We start from the raw sequence: 20,241 nt of genomic DNA, 5'->3' as shown, positions 1-20,241 counted from the left end.
GCCAGTTCTGCATAAAACGGCGGCTCATTTCAGCTTATCGAGGCCCACTCAGCCCCGTTTCGCGGCCGGCCCTACGGGAAAAGTCCCGGTTCTCCCGATGGCCAGTCCGCCCCTGGGTTAAATAGTCTTGTCACAGTTTCATAGATCTGAATAGACCCTCTTCACGGACTGTGATGACGCGTTTCCGCCTTATTTATCAGCTTAAACCTCACATTTTTTTTTTTTTTTTATATTATACATTTTTAAAATATTGAATGTAAATTTATAACATTATGCTTTGTGTTATATTGCCCTGGAATTATTTAAAAAAAATAAACAATTATTACCACAGCTGCTGAGAGAGTGACAGTTAATTTGGCATCTTCTACCATTTTACTGTCTTAATCAATCACTCTCTATTTTTTAACTCTTCTGGAAAGTCATTCAAACGTAATAGTGGATTTATTTTCTTTTGCTCTTGGAGCAAATGGATAAGTGAAAATAAGATTTGCTGTGATCTCCCATTCACCGCTGTCGAAGTTTACTCTGCAAACGTGTACTTCCGCGTTTCAAAACCCGGAGTGTGAAAAAGGTCTATTGTAACAACAGCAATCTGATTCTTTGCACTTCACTTCCAGGTGTCCACTATGCTTTCAAATTGAAGAAGGTTATTTGGTTATTATTCATTTGCCTTTATTTGTGTTGAAACAATTAACTTAAAAATCCAGTGAATAAAATACTTGGTTTTCTTGGTGGGTCTCGTGACCAAGCGGTTCAAGTGACCAAAGGACTTTTATTTTGGTATGTCTCTATGCTGACGGTGAAAAACAGGTTCCGTGTTGGTGTTGTGTTGTTTTGTGCCACTGCTCAGGCGGTCAGATGTCAGCCGCTGAAGATGGAGCATTTATCGTCAGACTCCGAAACTGAAGAACATGTGCAACCTTTACTTCGCCGAAAAGACACCGGGGACATTCAGAAAGGTAACAAAATAGTATATATATATATATATATATATATATATATATATATATATATATATATATTAACATGCCACGCATTTAACAATAGTAAGTAGGAACCATTGTTAGAATGCAGATATAATAGTTTGGCTTTATTAATCTACGGCTCTGTTATTTATACTTTGTACAGTAACTTGGTGGTATATAGAACTTCCCAAGTTAAGTAAATCCTACTTTAAATCCAGTATCCATGACATATGTTCTGGATTCAATCATGCAATCTAGAATAATTCTTACATATCGTGAGACTCTAGGCTGCAAAAGTGGTTTACTATTATTATTATTTTACGTTTTTGCCTTGGTTTTATTCTCAGTGATAGGAGCACTTGATGCAGTCTACATAAATAATGCAAGAGAGAAATGATAAAAGCAACCGGCCTGTCACATGATAGGAAGGTGGGAACTATAGTCATGCAGGTGACTTCTCTAACAAAAATGACCTATAATTTATTTCTCTGCTGTAAAGCCATAGTAAATGAATACATGTTCACCTTTAATCTGTGTAAAACAGATTTTTATGAACTTTGTCAAGTAATGTTAAGCAGGGCTGGGCGTTATGGCTCTCGATATTTTTTTTTATTTTTTATTTTTATTTTTTTTAGCTTATTGACGATATTTGATATGTATCTCGATAATTATGTAATTGTTCTAAAATTGCATTAAAAGTGCTTTTTATTCAAAGGAACCATCATATCAACCAAACACTCACTGTAGCCAATTATACTGAAAATGTTTAATGCATTAAATAAAAATCTAAATATAATGAAAGCATGTTTTCTACTTTTTTTCACTAAAAGTTGATAGTGCTGTCCTATTTACTTCACCTTCACCTGGTGCTTTTATATTGGCAGAACACTGAATGTTGCTTATTACAAATCTGGTGAAACGCTCATCTCCTCCTTTTCTGTGAAACTCCCATTTTAAGATTTGTTAGTTAACTTTTACTGGTTACAAAAGTTTGGAATTGCTCGGATGTGTGAATTTGCAGTGCTTTGCTCACACAATGCATGCAAACTGCTCTAAGAACTGATCAACTGTTGATGAATTATTTCTTATTCAGTATTTATTAGCTTATAACAATGTTTACTTTATAGTGTTTATATTGTAATACATTGTAGATGAACATAAGTATGCATGTTTTGTTTCGCTTATGTGTTTGTGTGAGCTAGGAGTCCCCTGTGTATCGCTGGTGTATTGTAATACAATTTTTATTTCTGGTAATTATAAGGATTTTGTTGCACAATAAGTGGCATCTGGGATTTTATTAATTTTGGACTCTTGTTGCCGCTTGTCTGTGCCTGTCACAGTAAGCAAAGATGTAGACATTTTTTTTTTTTTTAATTCAATGAATCGATTTTTATTGATCCATTATCAGCATTTTCAACCAGCTTATTGTAGTTAGTTAAATCCACTATCGGTTGATCTCTAATAACAATAACCAGTAATTGTGGTGTTTTTGGAATCTGATTACCATGGTATATTTTTGTCTGCCTTAATGAAAAAAATGTTCAAGGCTATTGAGTTTACACACTATTATCTGGAATATTTATTGACAGTTGCTTAGTTTTGCATTGGTCAGTTTGCATAGACTGGTGTAGTTTAAGGGATAGTTCACTCAACAATGAAAATGCTTTCACTTAGTCACCCTAATTTTGTTCCAACCCTGTATGACTTACTTTCTTCCTTTAAGCTGTGTCTCTTCAAAAGACTTCGCAGCACTTGTAAGAATTTGTCTTTGTGTTTGACAATGGTTTCTGTTTGTTCTCGCAGCTCCGGCTTGCTGCTCTTCACGTTATGGGCTGTCCTTATTGTCTTGCTATGGCTTCTTTGTGGCGTATGCCCTAAGGGTGAACCTTAGTGTGGCAATGGTGGACATGCTGAAAAACAGCTCCAGTGTCAATACCAGTTCCTCCGAATGCCCTCAGCACAGCAACCCTGTACCCAAACACAATCACACTGTAAGAGCATCTTACTGCTAAATGGTCTTGCATATTTCATAAGCAAACCCCCTTTGTTTTTTGTATGACTTGCAAAAAGATGTATTGCTGGAGCACCATTCAACATTAAAAGAAATGGTGACCAGTTACAGGACCTAATACACTTTCTTTTATCTGGTGTATATATACATTTTAACCTAAAGTTTGATGTTGAATAATAATCATATTTAATTATATGTCAGCTACCTAAATAGTAGCTGTAACTTGACATTTGTGTGTCCTAGGCTTGCTGTTCCTTACAGATTTTATTTTTTGCCATGTCATCAAAGACAGGAAATGTGTGTAGTGTAATATAATACCACATACGGTTATACACACATTACAGCTTCAGTTTTTTTCAATAATTTAAGACCAAACTTGAGATTGTAGAACAGTTAATCATATTTGGTTACAAAGATGCTGGCCATATCCAGAATTGGCTAGCTTAAAATAAAATCCACCTGATGTATGTCTGCATCACATCTTAAGTCTATGTATGTGAATAAATAGCACCAGATGCAGATGAATTGGGGATGTTTTATATAGTTTATATATCTCAACAGGCCCGTGTGCATGACTGGAATTCTGAGACCCAGGGCTGGATCCTGTGCTCTTTTTTCTACGGATATATCCTTACTCAGATACCAGGTGGCTATTTGGCACGTAAGTATGGTGCTAAGTGGCTCTTGGGTCTTGGCATCCTTTGCACTGTGATCTTCACCATGCTGACTCCTCTGGCTGCTGATCTGGGAGCTGGTTACCTCATTGCTGTCAGAGTGTTGGAAGGTATTGGGGAGGTAAGCTAAATTACTTATGTTAATTACCTAATCATTTGTTAAAATTTTGATTTGAAATCATTGTGTCCCATTGTTATCATAGATGGAAATAGGTGTCATTAAAGGGATAGCTCATCCAAAAATGAAAATTCTGACATCATTTACTCACCCCCAAGATTTTCCTAAGCCATATGACTTTGTTTCCTCTGGCTAAACACTAACGGAGATGTTAGGCAGAATGGCAGCCTCAGTCACTAAATTTTCATTTTTGGGTGAACTATCCCTTTAATTTAGGAATATAAAAGTTAGTTTGAAAAGGTTGGTTGTTATTCTTGGGCTGCCAGGGTGTGTCATTCCCTGCTATGCATGCAATGTGGGCATCATGGGCACCACCTCTGGAGAGAAGTCGACTGCTCACTATCTCTTATGCAGGTACCCTTGAACCCATTACATATTTATACATTATTTCTGCAATGTTTGTGTGTACTTGTACCATTATTCCTTATATCTTCCCTTTTTAAAGGTGCTCAGTTGGGAACTGTAGTGGCCCTCCCCCTGTCTGGCCTGATATGCTTTTACCTAGACTGGACATATGTCTTTTATATATTTGGTAAGTTTCATAACGCCATTACTTTAAAAGTTACATGTGTTCTGGCTTCAGTAATGGAGCCAAATAGAATAGAGCGCAACAGTCAGGTTCCGGAAGTAAAAATCCTATTTGTTTTATCCATAGGCAAATAGATTTTTAACAATAACTTATAAACCTTTTAAAACCGGCCTACCGAGAGAGTTCCCAGGTTGGTAATCTGTGGTATATGCTTCTGTTGAAGCCACCTTGGAGCTAGTTGGGTTTGGCTTATGGCTTAGAACTCTTTTTATGAAGTACTTTACAAAATCTATGGAAAAAATGAACAGGGAAAATACTTCTTGAACCAAGAAGGTTGAAAAAGTGTGGCAGGACCTGTTGCACTATGTTTGTTTGAGAGGCCCGACTGGGCTGGACATAACAACACTGGCTTATCCAGTTGTGTTAGTTTGAGATGGGACTACATACCTGTTTTCACGAAGTGTTTGTACCTGAAGTTTGTCCAGTTTTTGAAGCATGTTTGAAAAGTCTTTATTTCTGCAATGCTGTTTTGTGCCACTAGTGGTGTAGAAATTAAAAGTTTCATCTTTAACATTGATTTAAAAATACATTTGCTGATATCTTTTATTGCAGTTTCATATATACTTGTATAGTAACTATATTTTTATTGTCTCTGATTATATAATGTTGCAATATTAATGCACACAATATGATATTTGTGTTTCTCTATGTTTTACAGGTGCTGTTGGTTTACTCTGGTTTATCCTTTGGACTTGCCTGGTCAGTAACACTCCCAGCTCACACAAAAGGATATCAGAGGTTGAGAGGAACTACATAACATCATCTTTAAAAAATGAAGTAGGCAGCATTAAATGTGTCATACAGTGTGTCTTTTACATGGGTATATTCAAGCATTTATCACACAAGCAAGAGTGCACAAGGCTGTGGGTGATCACAGACTTGTAGATATTCAGTACAACAGCACTCTCGCTTCTGTGATATTTCTTTTAAACAAGAGCATGATAAACAAGAAGTTACTATTAAGTTGCATTTCAGACAAAATTTGGTCAGTTGGGTTGTATTTTTCCTCCACAAATGAAAGTAGTTTCCAAAGCAACATCATCAACTTGCGGAGTAATATGAACAGTGAAATGTCCCGGTGCTGTTACGCAGATGAAATATCAGCACTCTTGGAACACTCTTATCCATTCAAATTAGAGGAACTGTTGTTTTAAGTTATTCTCAAACCAATTAATGCTATGTATGACTCATTAACAGTGTTGGGTGTAATCTAATTACAAAGTCATTAGTTACTGTAATCTAATTACTTTAGTAAAAAAAAAGAAAGTTGTGTAATACATAGGGATGTCATAAAATATCGATATATCAATTATTGATCGGCATGATATTTGATCAATATATTTTTGAGGCATCTATATATTAAAATTAGCTGACATTTAAATTAGAAGCCCAATTTGCATGCTTTCCAATACACTCAGTTGGCATCTGTTTAACAGTCTGGTGTAATAGCATTGGGAGACCACAAGAGGGTGATATACCATTTACTGAAGTGCACACACACATACACACAGGACGAGCTGAAGCGGCACAGGAGAAGGTAGTCCAAAGTTACGAAAGTTTTGGTACTGCTTCAAGAATGAACAAAGTGACGTTGATGAGTTTGTTGAAATGTTGTAACTGCGCAAACTGAACAATTAGAAATGGCAATGTTTATTATGCAATTTCTCTGTATGTAGCCTCGAATAGGTCTTTCATTCAAGCTGTCCAACCACAAAACAACATACTTGTAACTGAAAATACATTGTGTAGGCTCTATGAAAGATACATGTTCACAATAGATCATCCAGTGCTGGCTAGAGTAAATAATCTTTGTCCATTGATAATGATTTGGGTCGAATTTAATGGAAAACTATGCAAGATGAGTTCTGTGGTGCTGCAGAATATTGATGCTGAGCGTTGGTGGTGTGTGCGTAACTTTTGTAATCATTGTTTCTAATTTTATAACGCGCCATGTCTTCCACCAGATGCGTCCGGTGTGCGACCCACTTTAATTTACCCTGCTGCTCACACTTTATAAAAGTTGTATTAAGAAATATGTCTGAAGAGACAAAGACAATTGTGCAATGAGCAGCACTATTTATGTCTGAAAAGCATCCCGATATATGTATAATTATCGGGAAAATCTTCCGATTATCGATGCGTGAAAAATGCATCGATCCCAACCCTAGTAATGCATTACATTTTAAATTCTTGTAATCAGATTACAGTTACTGACTTTCAATAAATGTCATTACTTTTAAGTACATTATAGGGTTATGCTTATTTCTAATATATTATTTATGTAGAATACATGAATTAAGACCCCATAACGAGTCATTGTGAAGGAGAAATGTGAGGTGCTGAGTGTATGACTTGTGTGTAACAATAAACAAGAAAGAAATATAGACATTATTTTGAATTTGTTGAGCGGAAAAGTTTTTTAGAAAGTAACTTAAAAGTAAAGTAATTAGTAATGTGATTGCTTTTTCAACAAAGTAATTAGTAATCTAATTAGTAATTTGTAGTTGATTTATTAATTTTAAGTAACTTACCCAACACTGCTCATTAATATATATGTTACAACTATGCCATTTTCTGCTGCAGCTGTCTCCAACCACAGACTACATCCCATGGGCATCAATCCTTAAGTCTTTGCCATTATGGGCCATAGTTGTGGCACACTTTTCTTACAACTGGACATTTTACACTCTGTTGACTCTCTTACCCACCTACATGAATGATATTCTCGGATTCAGCATCCAAAAGGTGAGTGCAAAACTTATCTTCTAGCTCATTCATTCTCATTTGCATTTTAAAACTTTGAATGCTTTATATGTTCATGTTAAAGATTATCAGACATCCGTGACTTCTACTTAAAGGTGCTGTAAGCTATTTTTTTTTAATGGAAAGATATGCAAAAATGGTTCCTACTCCCTGAAAAATATTAATGAAATAAGTGCTCTGAGATATCTTTGTGACAGCTCTAGACTCTGCAAACACAAAAGTGTCTGCGATCTGCCTGTAAAGCATTTTTCACGTTCTCAGAGTATAGTAGTTGCAGCGAATTATTGAGCTATAATGCATTTTAATGCCATGTTGTTCATAACAGTTGTCAGTTGAGGGTGCTATTTTACTACAGTTGTTTTTAACAAGCATTTCTGCTCTCATTAAAGCTCATTTTGATATTTGTGGAGTTCGGAGTTTTTGAAAGAGGGGGCGTGGCTAATCCAACAGCTCAGTCTCCTGAAAGTAGAATGGCTGAAATCGCTTTCAGCACCTTTAACCACTGGCTATACTGTTGTGTATATCATACAATGTAAACAATGACAGAACACATTTGAAGAGGATTATAGGCTGTATATAAGGACTGCATGATGTTTAATAAGTGTGAACTCTTTGGATCACTCTTAGAATGGCATGCTCTCGGCTCTGCCTTATCTTGGTTGTTGGTGTCTGGCTCTGTTGGGTGGGCAGCTGGCAGACCTCCTCAGAGAGAAATATCTCATCCGCACAGTAATTGTGCGCAAGGCTTTCACTATAGTAGGTAAGGCAATCATAAGACACTTTACACAAAGAGGAAGTATGCTGACCTATGCAACTTTCAGGCAGTGCTGATGGGGTGATTAAAATGCTGTTGATATGCAGTCCATTAAGACTTTTTTTTGAACCAATCAATTTATCTGTGTGTGTCTTATTTCTAATGTGCCAAGGAATGATGGGGCCAGCTGTGTTTCTGGTGGCTGCTGGCTATACTGGATGTAACTACTACTTGGCTGTTGCCTTCCTCTCCATCTCTTCCTCTCTAGGGGGCATTTCAGCCTCTGGATTTAACATCAACCATTTGGACATTGCTCCCTCGTAAGACAATGCTTCTTTTGGCAATCATTTTGGTTTAGCAGAACTTTTTGGACATGAAATCCATTTCATTAGTTCATTTCGATTGCAGCATTTATAAACGCCGCCCAGAACTTTGTGACATAATTATTTTTTTTTGTTTCCTTCACAGCTATGCTGGAATATTGCTTGGGATCACAAACACATTTGCCACAATACCCGGCATGGTGGGGCCTGTAATAGGAAGCTCACTGACCAAATCTGTAAGTTCCAGTTTCTAGCCTTACTATAGGGCAGGGGTGTCAAACTCATTTCCTGGAGGGCCAAAGCCCTGCAGAGTTTAGTTGCAGAGTTTAGTTCCAGCCTTGCTCCAAAATGCTTCCTTGTAATTTTCAAGCACTCCTGAAAACCTTGATTAGCTGCTTCAGGTGTGTTTAATTAGGGTTGGAGCTAAACTCTGCTGGACTGTGGCCCTCCAGGAACCGAGTTTGACACCCTTGCTATAGGGGGTCATATCATAATTTGTGAAATAACCTGCTCCATCATTTTGAGTCTTTGTCCCTGAGACACATTTCAAGTTTTATGCATTAAAGTGAAAAGGAAAGCATTTCAATTATTTTATCCAACATTTAAATGATTATATACTCACTGAGCACTTTATTAGGAACACCTGAACACCTACTTATTCATGCTATTATCTAATCAGCCAATCTTGTGGTAGCAGTGCAATGCATAAAATCATGCATATATGGGTCAGGAGCTTCAGTTAATGTTCAACCATCAACATCAACCATCAGAAAGAGGAAAAAATGTCATCTCAGTGATTTTGACCATGGCATGATTATTGGTGCCAGATGGGATGGTTTGAGTATTTCTGTAACTGCTGATCTCCTGGGATTTTCACACACAACAGTCTCTAGAGTTTACTCAGAATGGTGCCAAAAACAAAAAAGATCCAGTGAGAAGCAGTTCTGCAGACGGAAATGCCTTGTTGATGAGAGAGGTCAACTGAGAATGGCCAGACTGGTTTGAGCTGACAGAAAGGCTAGGGTAACTCAGATAACCACTCTGTACAATTGTAGTGAGCAAAATAGCATCTCAGAATGAAGAACATGTCAAACCTTGAGGCGGATGAGCAACAACAGCAGGAGACCACGTCGGGCACTTTTTTTAGGACCATAGTGTTCCTAATAAAATGCTCCGAGTGTATATTGACAATGGTTTGGAAGCAGAAACATAATTACAGTATATTGTTAGAAAGCTTAGTCTTTACTTGCTATAGTGCATAAAACTCAAAATATGTTTCTGGGTCAAAGTGACTCAAAATTGTAGCGCAGGTCACATATAATTTTTTTTATTCCTCAGATCCAGTTATAATGTTAGTAAAGGTTTCTTTCGCAAACCAATTCTATGGGAGATTTCTCTTTGCATGTGAAGTGGCTGACAACACTCAGGGTCAATGTAGTTTCCCCATCCTTCAGTAACAGTTTCTTTGCAAATACTGCATTACATTGTCAGAAGATTATGAAACAATTTGTATTTTTTTGGACAGCTGGTTGAAGGAAGTTTTGAGATCTAAAAGTTACAGTATGTTTACATAGTATAAAAAATATTTTATTTCATGAGATCAGGAGAATTTGTTTTTAATGATAAGACACCTTTCATGAGGGTGCACAACCTTTGCATTTTTCACATACAGTGGCATGCAAAAGTTTGGGCACCCCTGGTCAAAATTTCTGTTGCTGTGATTAGTTAAGTGAGTAGAAGATGAACTGATCTCCAAAAGGCATAAAGTTAAAAATGACACATTCTTTTCAACATTTTAAGCAATATTAGTGTATTATTTTTATTTTGTACAATTTTAGAATGGAAAAAAAGGAAAGGAGCACCATGCAAAAGTTTGGGCACCCCAAGAGATTTGAGCTCTCGGATAACTTTTACCAAGGTCTCAGACCTTAATTAGCTTGTTAGGGCTATGGCTTGTTCTCAATCATCGTTTGGAAAGGCCAGGTGATGCAAATTTCAAAGCTTTATACATACTCTGACTCCTCAAATATTGTCCCAACAATCAGCAGACATGGGCTCCTCTAAGCAGCTGCCTAGCACTCTGAAAATTTAAATAATTGATGCCCACAAATCAGGAGAAGGCTATAAGAAGATAGCAAAGCATTTTCAGGTGGCCGTTTCCTCAGTTCGTAATGTAATTAAGAAATGGCAGTTAACAGGAAGGGTGGATTCAAGTTGAGGTCTGGAAGACCAAGAAAACTTTCAGAGAGAGCTCCTTGTAGGATTGCTAGAAAGGCAAATCAAAACCCCTGTTTGACTGCAAAAGACCTTAAGGAAGATTTAGCAGACTCTGGAGTATTGGTGCACTGTTCTACTGTGCAGCGACAACTGCACAAATAAGACCTTCATGGAAGAGTCATGAGAAGAAAACCTTTCCTGCATCCTCACCACAAATATAGCATCAGAAGTTGGCAAATGAACATCTAAACAAGCCTGATGCATTTTGGAAACAATTCCTGCGGACTGATGAAGTTAAAATATAACTTTTTGGCTGCAATGAGCAAAGGTATGTTTGGAGAAAAAAGGGTGCAGAATTTCATGAAAAGAACACCTCTCCAACTGTTAAGCACGGGGGTGGATCGATCATGCTCTGGGCTTGTGTTGATGCCAGTGGCACAGGGGAACATTTCACTGGTAGAGGAAAGAATGGATTAAATTAAATACCAGCAAATTCTGGAAGTAAACATCATACCATCTGTAAAAAAGCTGAAGATGAAAAGAGGATTGCTTCTACAACAGGATAATGATCCTAAACACACCTCAAAATCTACAATGGACTACCTCAAGAGGTGCAAGCTGAATGTTTTGCCATGGCCCTCATAGTCCCCTGACCTAAACATCATCGAAAAACTGTGGATAGACTTCAAAAGAGCAGTGCATGTAAGACGGCCCAAGAATCTCACAGAACTAGAAGCCTTTTGCAAGGAAGAATGGGCGAAAATCCCCCAAACAAAAACTGAAATACACTTAGCTGGCTACAAAAAGCTTTTGCAAGCTGTGATACTTGACAGGGGGTGTTACTAAGTACTGACCATGCAGGGTACCCAAACTTTTGCTTCAGGCCCTTTTCCTTTTTTGTTATTTTGAAACTGTAAAAGATGAATATAAAAAAGTAAAATTGCTTAAAATATTAAAGAAATGTGTCATCTTTAACTTGAAGCCTTTTGAAAATCAGGCCATCTTTTGCTCGCTTAGCTAATCACAGCAACAGAAATTTTAATCAGGGGATGCCCGAACTTTTGCATGCCACTGTACTTTACATCACTGTTCAGCTTCCCTGTGATTAAATTGTTTTTGACTGATGTATGGATCATCATCTGATCTTCTGTTTCATGACAATGCAGTAACAAATGCTTAATATTTGCTTTAATCTAGAAGACCATTGCAGAGTGGCAAACTGTCTTCTACATCTCAGCGGGAATCAATATGTTTGGAGCCATTTTCTTCACATTATTTGGGCAGGGCACAGTCCAGCCCTGGGCTGTCCAGAGAAACCACATCCAATAAACCGGGAGCCATTTCCAAAAGGACACTACAAATGAATATTGCACAATGCTATTTTTATTACTATTATCATTCATGTAATATACCATGCAGAGACACCATGACATTGGGTAAATGGTTTAATTGGTAATGTCTGAATTGTCCAAACATGTAAATGTATTTCAGTGTTCATTTTTTCTATTATTTTAAGGTGAGATTAAAATAAAAATATTTAAGTGAAGAAGTGAATACATTTGTATATTTGTATGAAATATACAGTCATTATAAAAATACAAAACGGTTGATCACCATGTTGGATCTTTTGTAGCAGATTCCTCTTGTTCTTCTTATGCCTTACTGTGTCATTAGCACAATATGCCTTGTGTTATAACTTTGTGCACAAGCAACAACAGTTTGAAAGGGACATATTTTCTCTTGTTTAAATCATGGCTGGTGTTGAGATTTCAGCCTTTTTTTTTAACTGATTTATGTTTACATTTTTTTTTTTTATTTATTTTTTTTTTTTTTATACAAAGTAAAATAAAATCTAAAAGTATAAAAACTGTGTAAACACTGTATCTTGTATAATCTGTGGTTTGTAAAGATGCTACACCACATGCTTCATATTTGAATGCCAGTGCATATCAAATAAAATTATTACACTCATTTTTGTTGATGTGCATAATGTTGATTGCATAGTAGGGTACAACATGGCTAAACGCCCCCCTGGGGTAAAAGGTTCCTTTGATTTTATTTTCTCACAAAACAGTAAACGGCAACAAAAACTACCACAGTATCTTCCTAAACACCTGTTATCACTATACACTGCAAAATATTCCTGATCCATGAGATCATTGCATGCAATGTACAAAGTGTAGGTAATTTTATCTAATATTTTGTCTTTTTATTTTTGTCACACATTATACAATTTGCACATATACAGTGAAATCTTTTTTTTTTTTTTTTCTCGCATATCCCAGCTAAGCTGGGGTCAGAGTGCAAGGTCAGCCATGAGACGATGCCCCTGGAGCAGATAGGGTCAAGGGCAAGGCAGTGGCATCTTGGCAGTGCTAGGGCTTGAACCCCAAACCTTCTTGTCGGTAACCCAAAGCCTTAACCGCTGAGCCACCCAAAAAAAAAAAAAAAATTAATTTGAAAAAATTTGTTCAAGGTGATTAAATCAAAAGTTTTTTTTTTTTTTTTAAATAACTGCCCAATAAGTGAAATGATAGTATTTGGGGTAAAAAGCCTCCCTGTTGCAGGGGTTAAAGGCTCCCATAAAACAATGTTTGTTATAAGTGGGGCAGATAGATTTGTTTTCTGGTAGCAGCCTGCATACTTTGTGACTGTCTAGCGCGCTCTGTGATGTAGGCAGCAATGTTGTGCACGTCTGCGCATGGGCAGTCGCTTCCGTCTGCATTATAACGAGATCAGACGCGCCGCTCAACCTCTTCAGCACCGCTCCAGTATCCCGAGCACACGCGCAGGTACAGTACCACACGCACCTTTATCTGCGTATTTGAGACTAAAGCCATCTTAACGTGTCTGTATTTATATATGTCGATCTGCAGTCGATACACATATTTCCTAAATATATGCCTCTTTTAATGCACCTTATTGATGCTTGCATTCGACATTGCGCTAGATGCAGGCTAGGAAAACGGAGAACATGGCGGCAGCTGCAGAGGAAGGGATCGCACTTTTTAATCCCCTAGACATTTGAATGATCTCTGTTGCTTGTAATCCTTAATGACAAATATTGCAATGTTGCTAAGAAAATGAACACTGAAAAACAAGGGGGGGTTCTGAAGCTTTTCCATAGGACTGATTCGAATGCAACGTATGACAAGAATAAAGAACGCCTTTTAAAAATGCGTCTCTATTAGGTAACCTCAACAAGCAATGTCCTTCTGTTAACCTCTCAAGTTAAGCTGGGAATTAGGTTCCTAACGCTACTGGCAGGATGTCTTCTCTTTAAACGTCTTGGAATTCTGAGCCTGCCAATATGAAATGATAGTGATGCAATAATATTACACGTTGAGTGAGTCCATGATGTAATTTTAAATCACTACCTGAATGGAATGTGAACTTCAGATTGACCAGCTGCTCTATTTTATATATATATATATATATTATTGGATTCATGAGTGGCTCACAAATGGCTGCCAGTCTTTTAAACTGGCAGAATCTTTACAAAATGGAGGTCTGCAGGACAAAGATGTACCAAGCATGAATAAAGGCATGCCTGGTGTGTTAACGCAGTTACTTTGCAGAACTAGAAGTCTAAAGAGCCTGTAAAATGCTAAACTTTGAGCTGTATGGTCTGAAGCTCGAAAACAGGAGATGGCACAGTGGATACCGTATTTGTTAACCAAATTTTTTGTCGGTGTTGTGGCTGTCTACTGAATAAAATTTAAATCTAAAGACATTTCAAACTTAAAATCACAGAGGCTCAGAGGAGTTGGTTTGCTGGTATTTGCACAAGAAACTCTTGAGAATTTTACATCCTCTTATGTCAAGGGATTCATTTGCATACTGTATTGAGAGATCTGCGGAAGAACTACAGTATGCACATGTTTCAGTGACCATATTAAGAGAGATTATTCCCTTTATTCCCTTGAAGTAGTGCATTTTAATTGGGGAAGGCTCAGATGTGTAATTTAGTGTGTGGCGGTTGAAGCACATTGCACATTGACTGTTTGTTGGCTTCTGTGTAAAGTTTTGCAGATACACTGTCACTTTAAATAAAACAATCAGCCATGGGCAAGGAGAAGCTCCATATCAACATTGTGGTCATCGGTCATGTGGATTCTGGTAAGTCCACTACGACTGGCCACCTCATCTACAAGTGTGGCGGTATTGACAAGCGAACCATTGAGAAGTTTGAGAAAGAGGCTGCAGAGGTAAGATGTAGTTGGATGACACACTGGATAAGCCAACCAGCAATTAACAATTTCATTGCCACTATATAATGGCATATTAATGTATGTGTGTCACCCCTAGATGGGAAAGGGCTCCTTTAAGTATGCCTGGGTGCTGGACAAGCTAAAGGCAGAGCGAGAGAGAGGAATAACTATTGACATCTCGCTGTGGAAGTTCGAGACCAGCAAGTACTACGTCACCATCATTGATGCTCCGGGACACAGGGATTTCATCAAAAATATGATTACTGGGACCTCCCAGGTCAAATATTTAACAGGCATACAACCAAATTTTATTCTTCTACCTTTTAACATTTATGTCATAAATGTCTGATGTTTAATCTGATGTTTACTCCGACCCTAAAGGCCGACTGTGCCGTGCTGATTGTGGCAGCAGGTGTTGGTGAGTTTGAGGCTGGTATCTCCAAGAACGGTCAGACAAGAGAGCATGCTCTTCTAGCCTACACACTGGGTGTAAAGCAGCTGATTGTGGGTGTCAACAAGATGGATTCCACTGAACCCAGTTACAGCCAGAAGCGTTATGAAGAAATTGTGAAGGAAGTCAGCACCTACATCAAGAAGATCGGCTATAATCCTGATACAGTGGCATTCGTGCCCATCTCTGGCTGGAATGGAGATAACATGCTTGAGGCTAGTCCCAATGTAAGTATGGGCTAGGGTTTGGAACAGAGAACTTTATGTTCTGAACCAGTTCTTTAAAAAAAAAGTAAAAAAAAAAAAAAGTAACCACATAATTTTAGGTTCTGTTAACGGTTCATGAATGTGCTATTTCCTGTCGATGCGAATGGAACATCGTACTTTGACAGCATTTTCTGCAGCGCAATTCAGCAGCTGTGTTGTCCAGTTCCAGAATGAATGACTCTAATGTACCAGTTCTTTTAAAACTACAGTGCAAAACACAGAGCTACCAGTGCAGTCTGATTCCCGAACAAATAACTCTTAAGTCGGATTATATTACTGTGTCAAACCTACACCGTAGGCTCCGCGCACATTTATAGTTCTGTTTGAATATACTTAATCATGGATATACTGTATGCTTAATCTAAATAAGTCGCTTAATCTAAATAAATATTGTGGTGTATTTTAACACTACGTGCTGGAATAAAAAAAAAAAAATAAAAAAAATCAAATTAACTACTCACTTGACCAGCACAAAATGGGCTTAAATCATTTTAAAGCTTAAAAGCTGGAGTTTGCAATGCTTATACAAACAACTCGTAACAGGTGCTTTTTAGTTTGCTGACAAATTAGAAGTGTTCGGTTATCATAACTTATGAAATTTGATCATTAACTGTACACCATACTGTTATTATATCATACAGATTGGAAATGTCTCTATAAATGAGTTTATAAATTTTAAACAGTGTCTTTTTGTTGCAGTTTTGTTTGTAAATTAATGAAACATAAACAGAACATAAAAATAGCAGATGCTCCCGATTTAAAACTACTCCAATACAATATTATATGATGTATAGATCTTATAATCTTGGAGAAAATGTGACACTACATCAGATATCTTTTTTATCGACCTGGGGGACGGTCTCTGGTTACAAAGCGCTCCAGTTACAGCTGTTGTGGTCTGTGCTAATGGTTAAGGTGCATGTCTACTGTGTAGGTTCAACGCAGAAGTATAAATTGGCCTTCTTTTTAGTGCATCAAAAATACAGTTGTGCTCAAAAGTTTGCATACCCTGGCAGAAATTGTGAAATTTTGGCATTGATTTTGAAAATAGGACTGATCATGCAAAAAAAAACTGTCTTTTATTTAAGGATAGTGATCATATGAAGCCATTTATTATCACATAGTTGTTTGGCTCTTTTTTAAATCATAATGGTAACAGAAATCACCCTAATGGCCCTGATCAAAAGTTTACATACCCTTGAATGTTTGGCCTTGTTACAGACACACAAGGTGACACACACAGGTTTAAATGGCAATTAAAGGTTAATTTCCCACACCTGTGGCTTTTTAAATTGCAATTAGTGTCTGTGTATAAATAGTCAATGAGTTTGTTAGCTCTCACGTGGATGCATTGAGCAGGATAGATACTGAGCCATGGGGAGCAGAAAAGAACTGTAAAAAAGACCTGTGTAACAAGGTAATGGAACTTCATAAAGATGGAGAAGGATATAAAAGGTATAGCTTAGCCACAACTGCCAGAAGAATTGTTCGGGATACAAGGAAAAACCCACAGGTAACCTCAGGAGAAATACAGGCTGCTCTGGAAAAAGACGGTGTGGTTGTTTCAAGGAGCACAATACTTGTTGACCCCTCTCCAAACATAGTGCTTATGGTTGTGACCATAAAGCTCTATTTTGGTCTCGTCACTCCAAATTACAGCGTGCCAGAAGCTGTGAGGCATGTCAAGGTGTTGTCGGGCATATTGTGACCGGGCTTTTTTGTGGCATTAGCGCGTAAAGGCTTGTAACTCGACCATGCAGCTCATTTTTGTTCAAGTATCGTTGTATTGTGCTCCTTGAAACAATCGCACTGTCTTTTTCCAGAGCAACCTGTATTTCTCCTGAGGTTACCTGTGGGTTTTTCCTTGTATCCCGAACAATTCTTCTGGCAGTTGTGGCTGAAATCTTTCTTGGTCTACCTGACCTTGGCTTGGTATCAAGAGATCCCCAAATTTTCCACTTAAGTGATTGAACAGTACTGACTGGCATTTTCAAGGCTTTGGATATCTTTTTATATCCTTTTCCATCTTTATAAAGTTACATTACCTTGTTACACAGGTCTTTTTTTTTACAGTTCTGTTATTAAGGATAAAGGATGCTCCACAAATGATATATATATTATTTATGAATATTTTTGACATGATATTTGTGGAGCTAATTAGTTATTTTTTATTTTAAAATTTGGGTAAACTGAACTCCTTGTTCTCAAAATCACTCAAATGTGTATTAAAAAACTTACTTTGTTTACTGAGGTTTTAGTTGATGTGTTTTAATTCACATCACCAGAATATATTGCTGGTCGGGGGGGGGGGTTAAATAATTTTGATTGCAACTGTTCACCTTGAAATGAAATAAGAATGGTTACTGTGTTATGTAATGTTGTACTTGAGGCTTGTGAGATTTCAATCAGGCAGTGCAGTCCCTGAAATTATCTCATCATTTGGCAACGGTTTGCTGAGGGCAGTAAATGCAATACGAATTGCATTTCTTATTTCCAAATATTTCTTCCTCAAACATACTAACAGAATCGTTAATGGGGAAATGAAGTACTGTTTCCATATGTCAATGTGGATCATATTTATGCAAAATGACACCCGAGCAGATCAGCTTTAGGCAGTGTGGTAAAAAAAGAATGATGTATTTTGTAATAGCTTCTATGTCTTTACATTAGATGGCTTGGTTCAAGGGTTGGAAGATTACCCGGAAAGAGGGTAATGCATCTGGGACCACACTTTTGGAGGCTCTGGACGCTATTCAGCCTCCAACACGTCCCACTGACAAACCCCTCCGTCTGCCCCTTCAGGACGTCTACAAGATTGGAGGTTAGAATTTCCACAAGCAAGCTTTATACTAGATGGTTTTTGGCTAATATAAATCATAGCATAATAAAATGTAATTCTTTTTACTAGGTATTGGAACTGTCCCTGTGGGCCGTATCGAGACTGGCATTTTGAAGCCAGGTATGGTGGTGACCTTTGCCCCCGTCAACGTGACAACTGAGATCAAGTCTGTGGAGATGCATCACGAGGCTCTCTCAGAGGCCTTGCCTGGCGACAACGTTGGCTTCAATGTTAAGAACGTTTCTGTCAAGGACATCCGTCGTGGAAATGTTGCTGGAGACAGCAAAAACGACCCACCGCAGGAGGCAGCCAACTTCACTGCTCAAGTAAGCTCTTTATCCATGAACTTATAATCTTACTACTTTGTTGATACAGAAAGACAGAGCAGTCATTAAAGGGTTCATTCTTTCCCATCAGGTCATCATCTTGAACCATCCAGGGCAGATCAGTGCTGGCTATGCTCCCGTGCTGGATTGCCACACTGCGCACATCGCCTGCAAGTTTGCAGAGCTGAAGGAAAAGATTGACCGTCGCTCTGGAAAGAAGCTTGAGGACAACCCCAAAAGCCTCAAATCAGGAGACGCGGCCATTGTCGAAATGATTCCTGGGAAGCCCATGTGCGTGGAGAGCTTTTCAGAGTATCCTCCTCTGGGTAAGTGCTATCAAGAAGCAAAATGATTGATTGCTTAAAGTTCATCATTTTATTACTCATTCATTATTTTTATTGATAGAATGGCATTCTTCTTTTTGGCAGTAGATATATAATATACAATCCATATGTTTGTTGTACAACAATTCAATTTTCAAGAATGTATGATGCAACTAGACCTGGCTAATTTTTAAAGGGATAGTTCACCCCAAAATTAAAATTCTGTCATTTATTCACCTTCATATTGTTCCAAAACCTTTTTTGACTCTTTTCCTATTGAACACAAAAGGAGATTTCAGGCAAAATGTTAGCCTCAGTCCCCACTCACATATAACTGCATGGAGTAAAAAAAGGTAATGAATGAGAATATTGAAGGTGAGTGAATGATGACAGAATTTTAATTTTTGGCTGAACTATCCATTTAAAGACACTGCGCCCACTTACTGTATCCAAGTGGCTTGATCAGTTGTAGGATGATGGGAATTGCAAAAGAACCTGGTTGAATGAAAACAGTGCTTTTTGGTTTGCAGGTCGTTTTGCTGTGCGTGACATGCGTCAGACGGTTGCAGTGGGTGTGATTAAGGGAGTGGAGAAGAAGACCCCAACGAGTGGAAAAATCACCAAGTCTGCTCAGAAAGCCCAGAAGGCCAAATGAATGTTGTGTTTGACTGCCACCTCCAGAGACACATATGGAAAAGCAGAAGCCATCCAACTCTTCTATCCCATTGGCTACTTAGGTTCCATAGTCAGAGACTGCTTTATAGTTCCAATGCATCGCAAAAGTATCAGAAGGAAAAAATACTAACAAAGCAGTCGTTTAGATGACTCTAATTTGTATGTTGACTCTTAAGTCTTACATTCATGCCATGTAACTTATTCAATAGTGTTTTTAATAGTTGTGCTCTTCTCTTAAATGATGGCTGTGATTTTACCATATGTGACTTTAAAATCTTGAGAGGTCTGACTTCTGCTCTGGAGTGCAGTTTTAGCCTGTTTTTTTTTTTTTTTTACAACATTGTCTTGCATTGTTTTAGCTATTGTTTGCAAAAATACCACGTGTTCAGTATCCAGTGGTGGCAAGTGTCATAAAAGACACTATTTAGTAGACTCTGAGAACCTGTATGTTTAGCTTTGCAAAACAATACCTAAATACCTAAAATGAAGCTTTCTAAATTAGCCAATATCTGGGCTCTTGCAATCTTTGACACACTGACAGCTTTATGTTTAGCACTTTGACTGGCGTAGGCTAACCCTGCACAAGCACTTGATTACTTTAATTGGCATTAGCTACTGCACCTTACTGTGAAAAAAGAAAAGCTTTCATGTCATATTAAAGATGTCTCAACCATAA

At 37.8% G+C, this 20,241-nt stretch overlaps 2 protein-coding genes across 2 annotated transcripts; both read left to right on the top strand.

Annotated features, from left to right (window-relative positions):
• Positions 1-775: 775 nt before the first annotated feature.
• Positions 776-12,445, top strand: slc17a5 (solute carrier family 17 member 5). Its single transcript, XM_051648100.1, has 11 exons — positions 776-959; positions 2,769-2,956; positions 3,538-3,771; positions 4,095-4,182; positions 4,274-4,360; positions 5,076-5,194; positions 7,001-7,162; positions 7,808-7,940; positions 8,107-8,254; positions 8,403-8,493; positions 11,672-12,445. Exons 1-11 carry the CDS (start codon positions 791-793, stop codon positions 11,801-11,803), a joined length of 1,551 nt encoding a protein of 516 aa, XP_051504060.1. The 5' UTR covers positions 776-790; the 3' UTR covers positions 11,804-12,445.
• A 688-nt stretch (positions 12,446-13,133) lies between these two features.
• Positions 13,134-20,241, top strand: LOC127412064 (elongation factor 1-alpha 1). Its single transcript, XM_051648101.1, has 8 exons — positions 13,134-13,266; positions 14,499-14,682; positions 14,783-14,962; positions 15,067-15,363; positions 18,073-18,223; positions 18,311-18,567; positions 18,659-18,893; positions 19,421-20,241. Exons 2-8 carry the CDS (start codon positions 14,539-14,541, stop codon positions 19,543-19,545), a joined length of 1,389 nt encoding a protein of 462 aa, XP_051504061.1. The 5' UTR covers positions 13,134-13,266; positions 14,499-14,538; the 3' UTR covers positions 19,546-20,241.

Source organism: Myxocyprinus asiaticus, chromosome 21, assembly GCF_019703515.2.
Source record: "Myxocyprinus asiaticus isolate MX2 ecotype Aquarium Trade chromosome 21, UBuf_Myxa_2, whole genome shotgun sequence".
Taxonomy (NCBI): Eukaryota; Metazoa; Chordata; class Actinopteri; order Cypriniformes; family Catostomidae; genus Myxocyprinus; species Myxocyprinus asiaticus.
The sequence above is the reverse complement of the archived record's forward strand: the minus strand, read 5'-3'. Positions and strand labels throughout refer to the sequence as shown.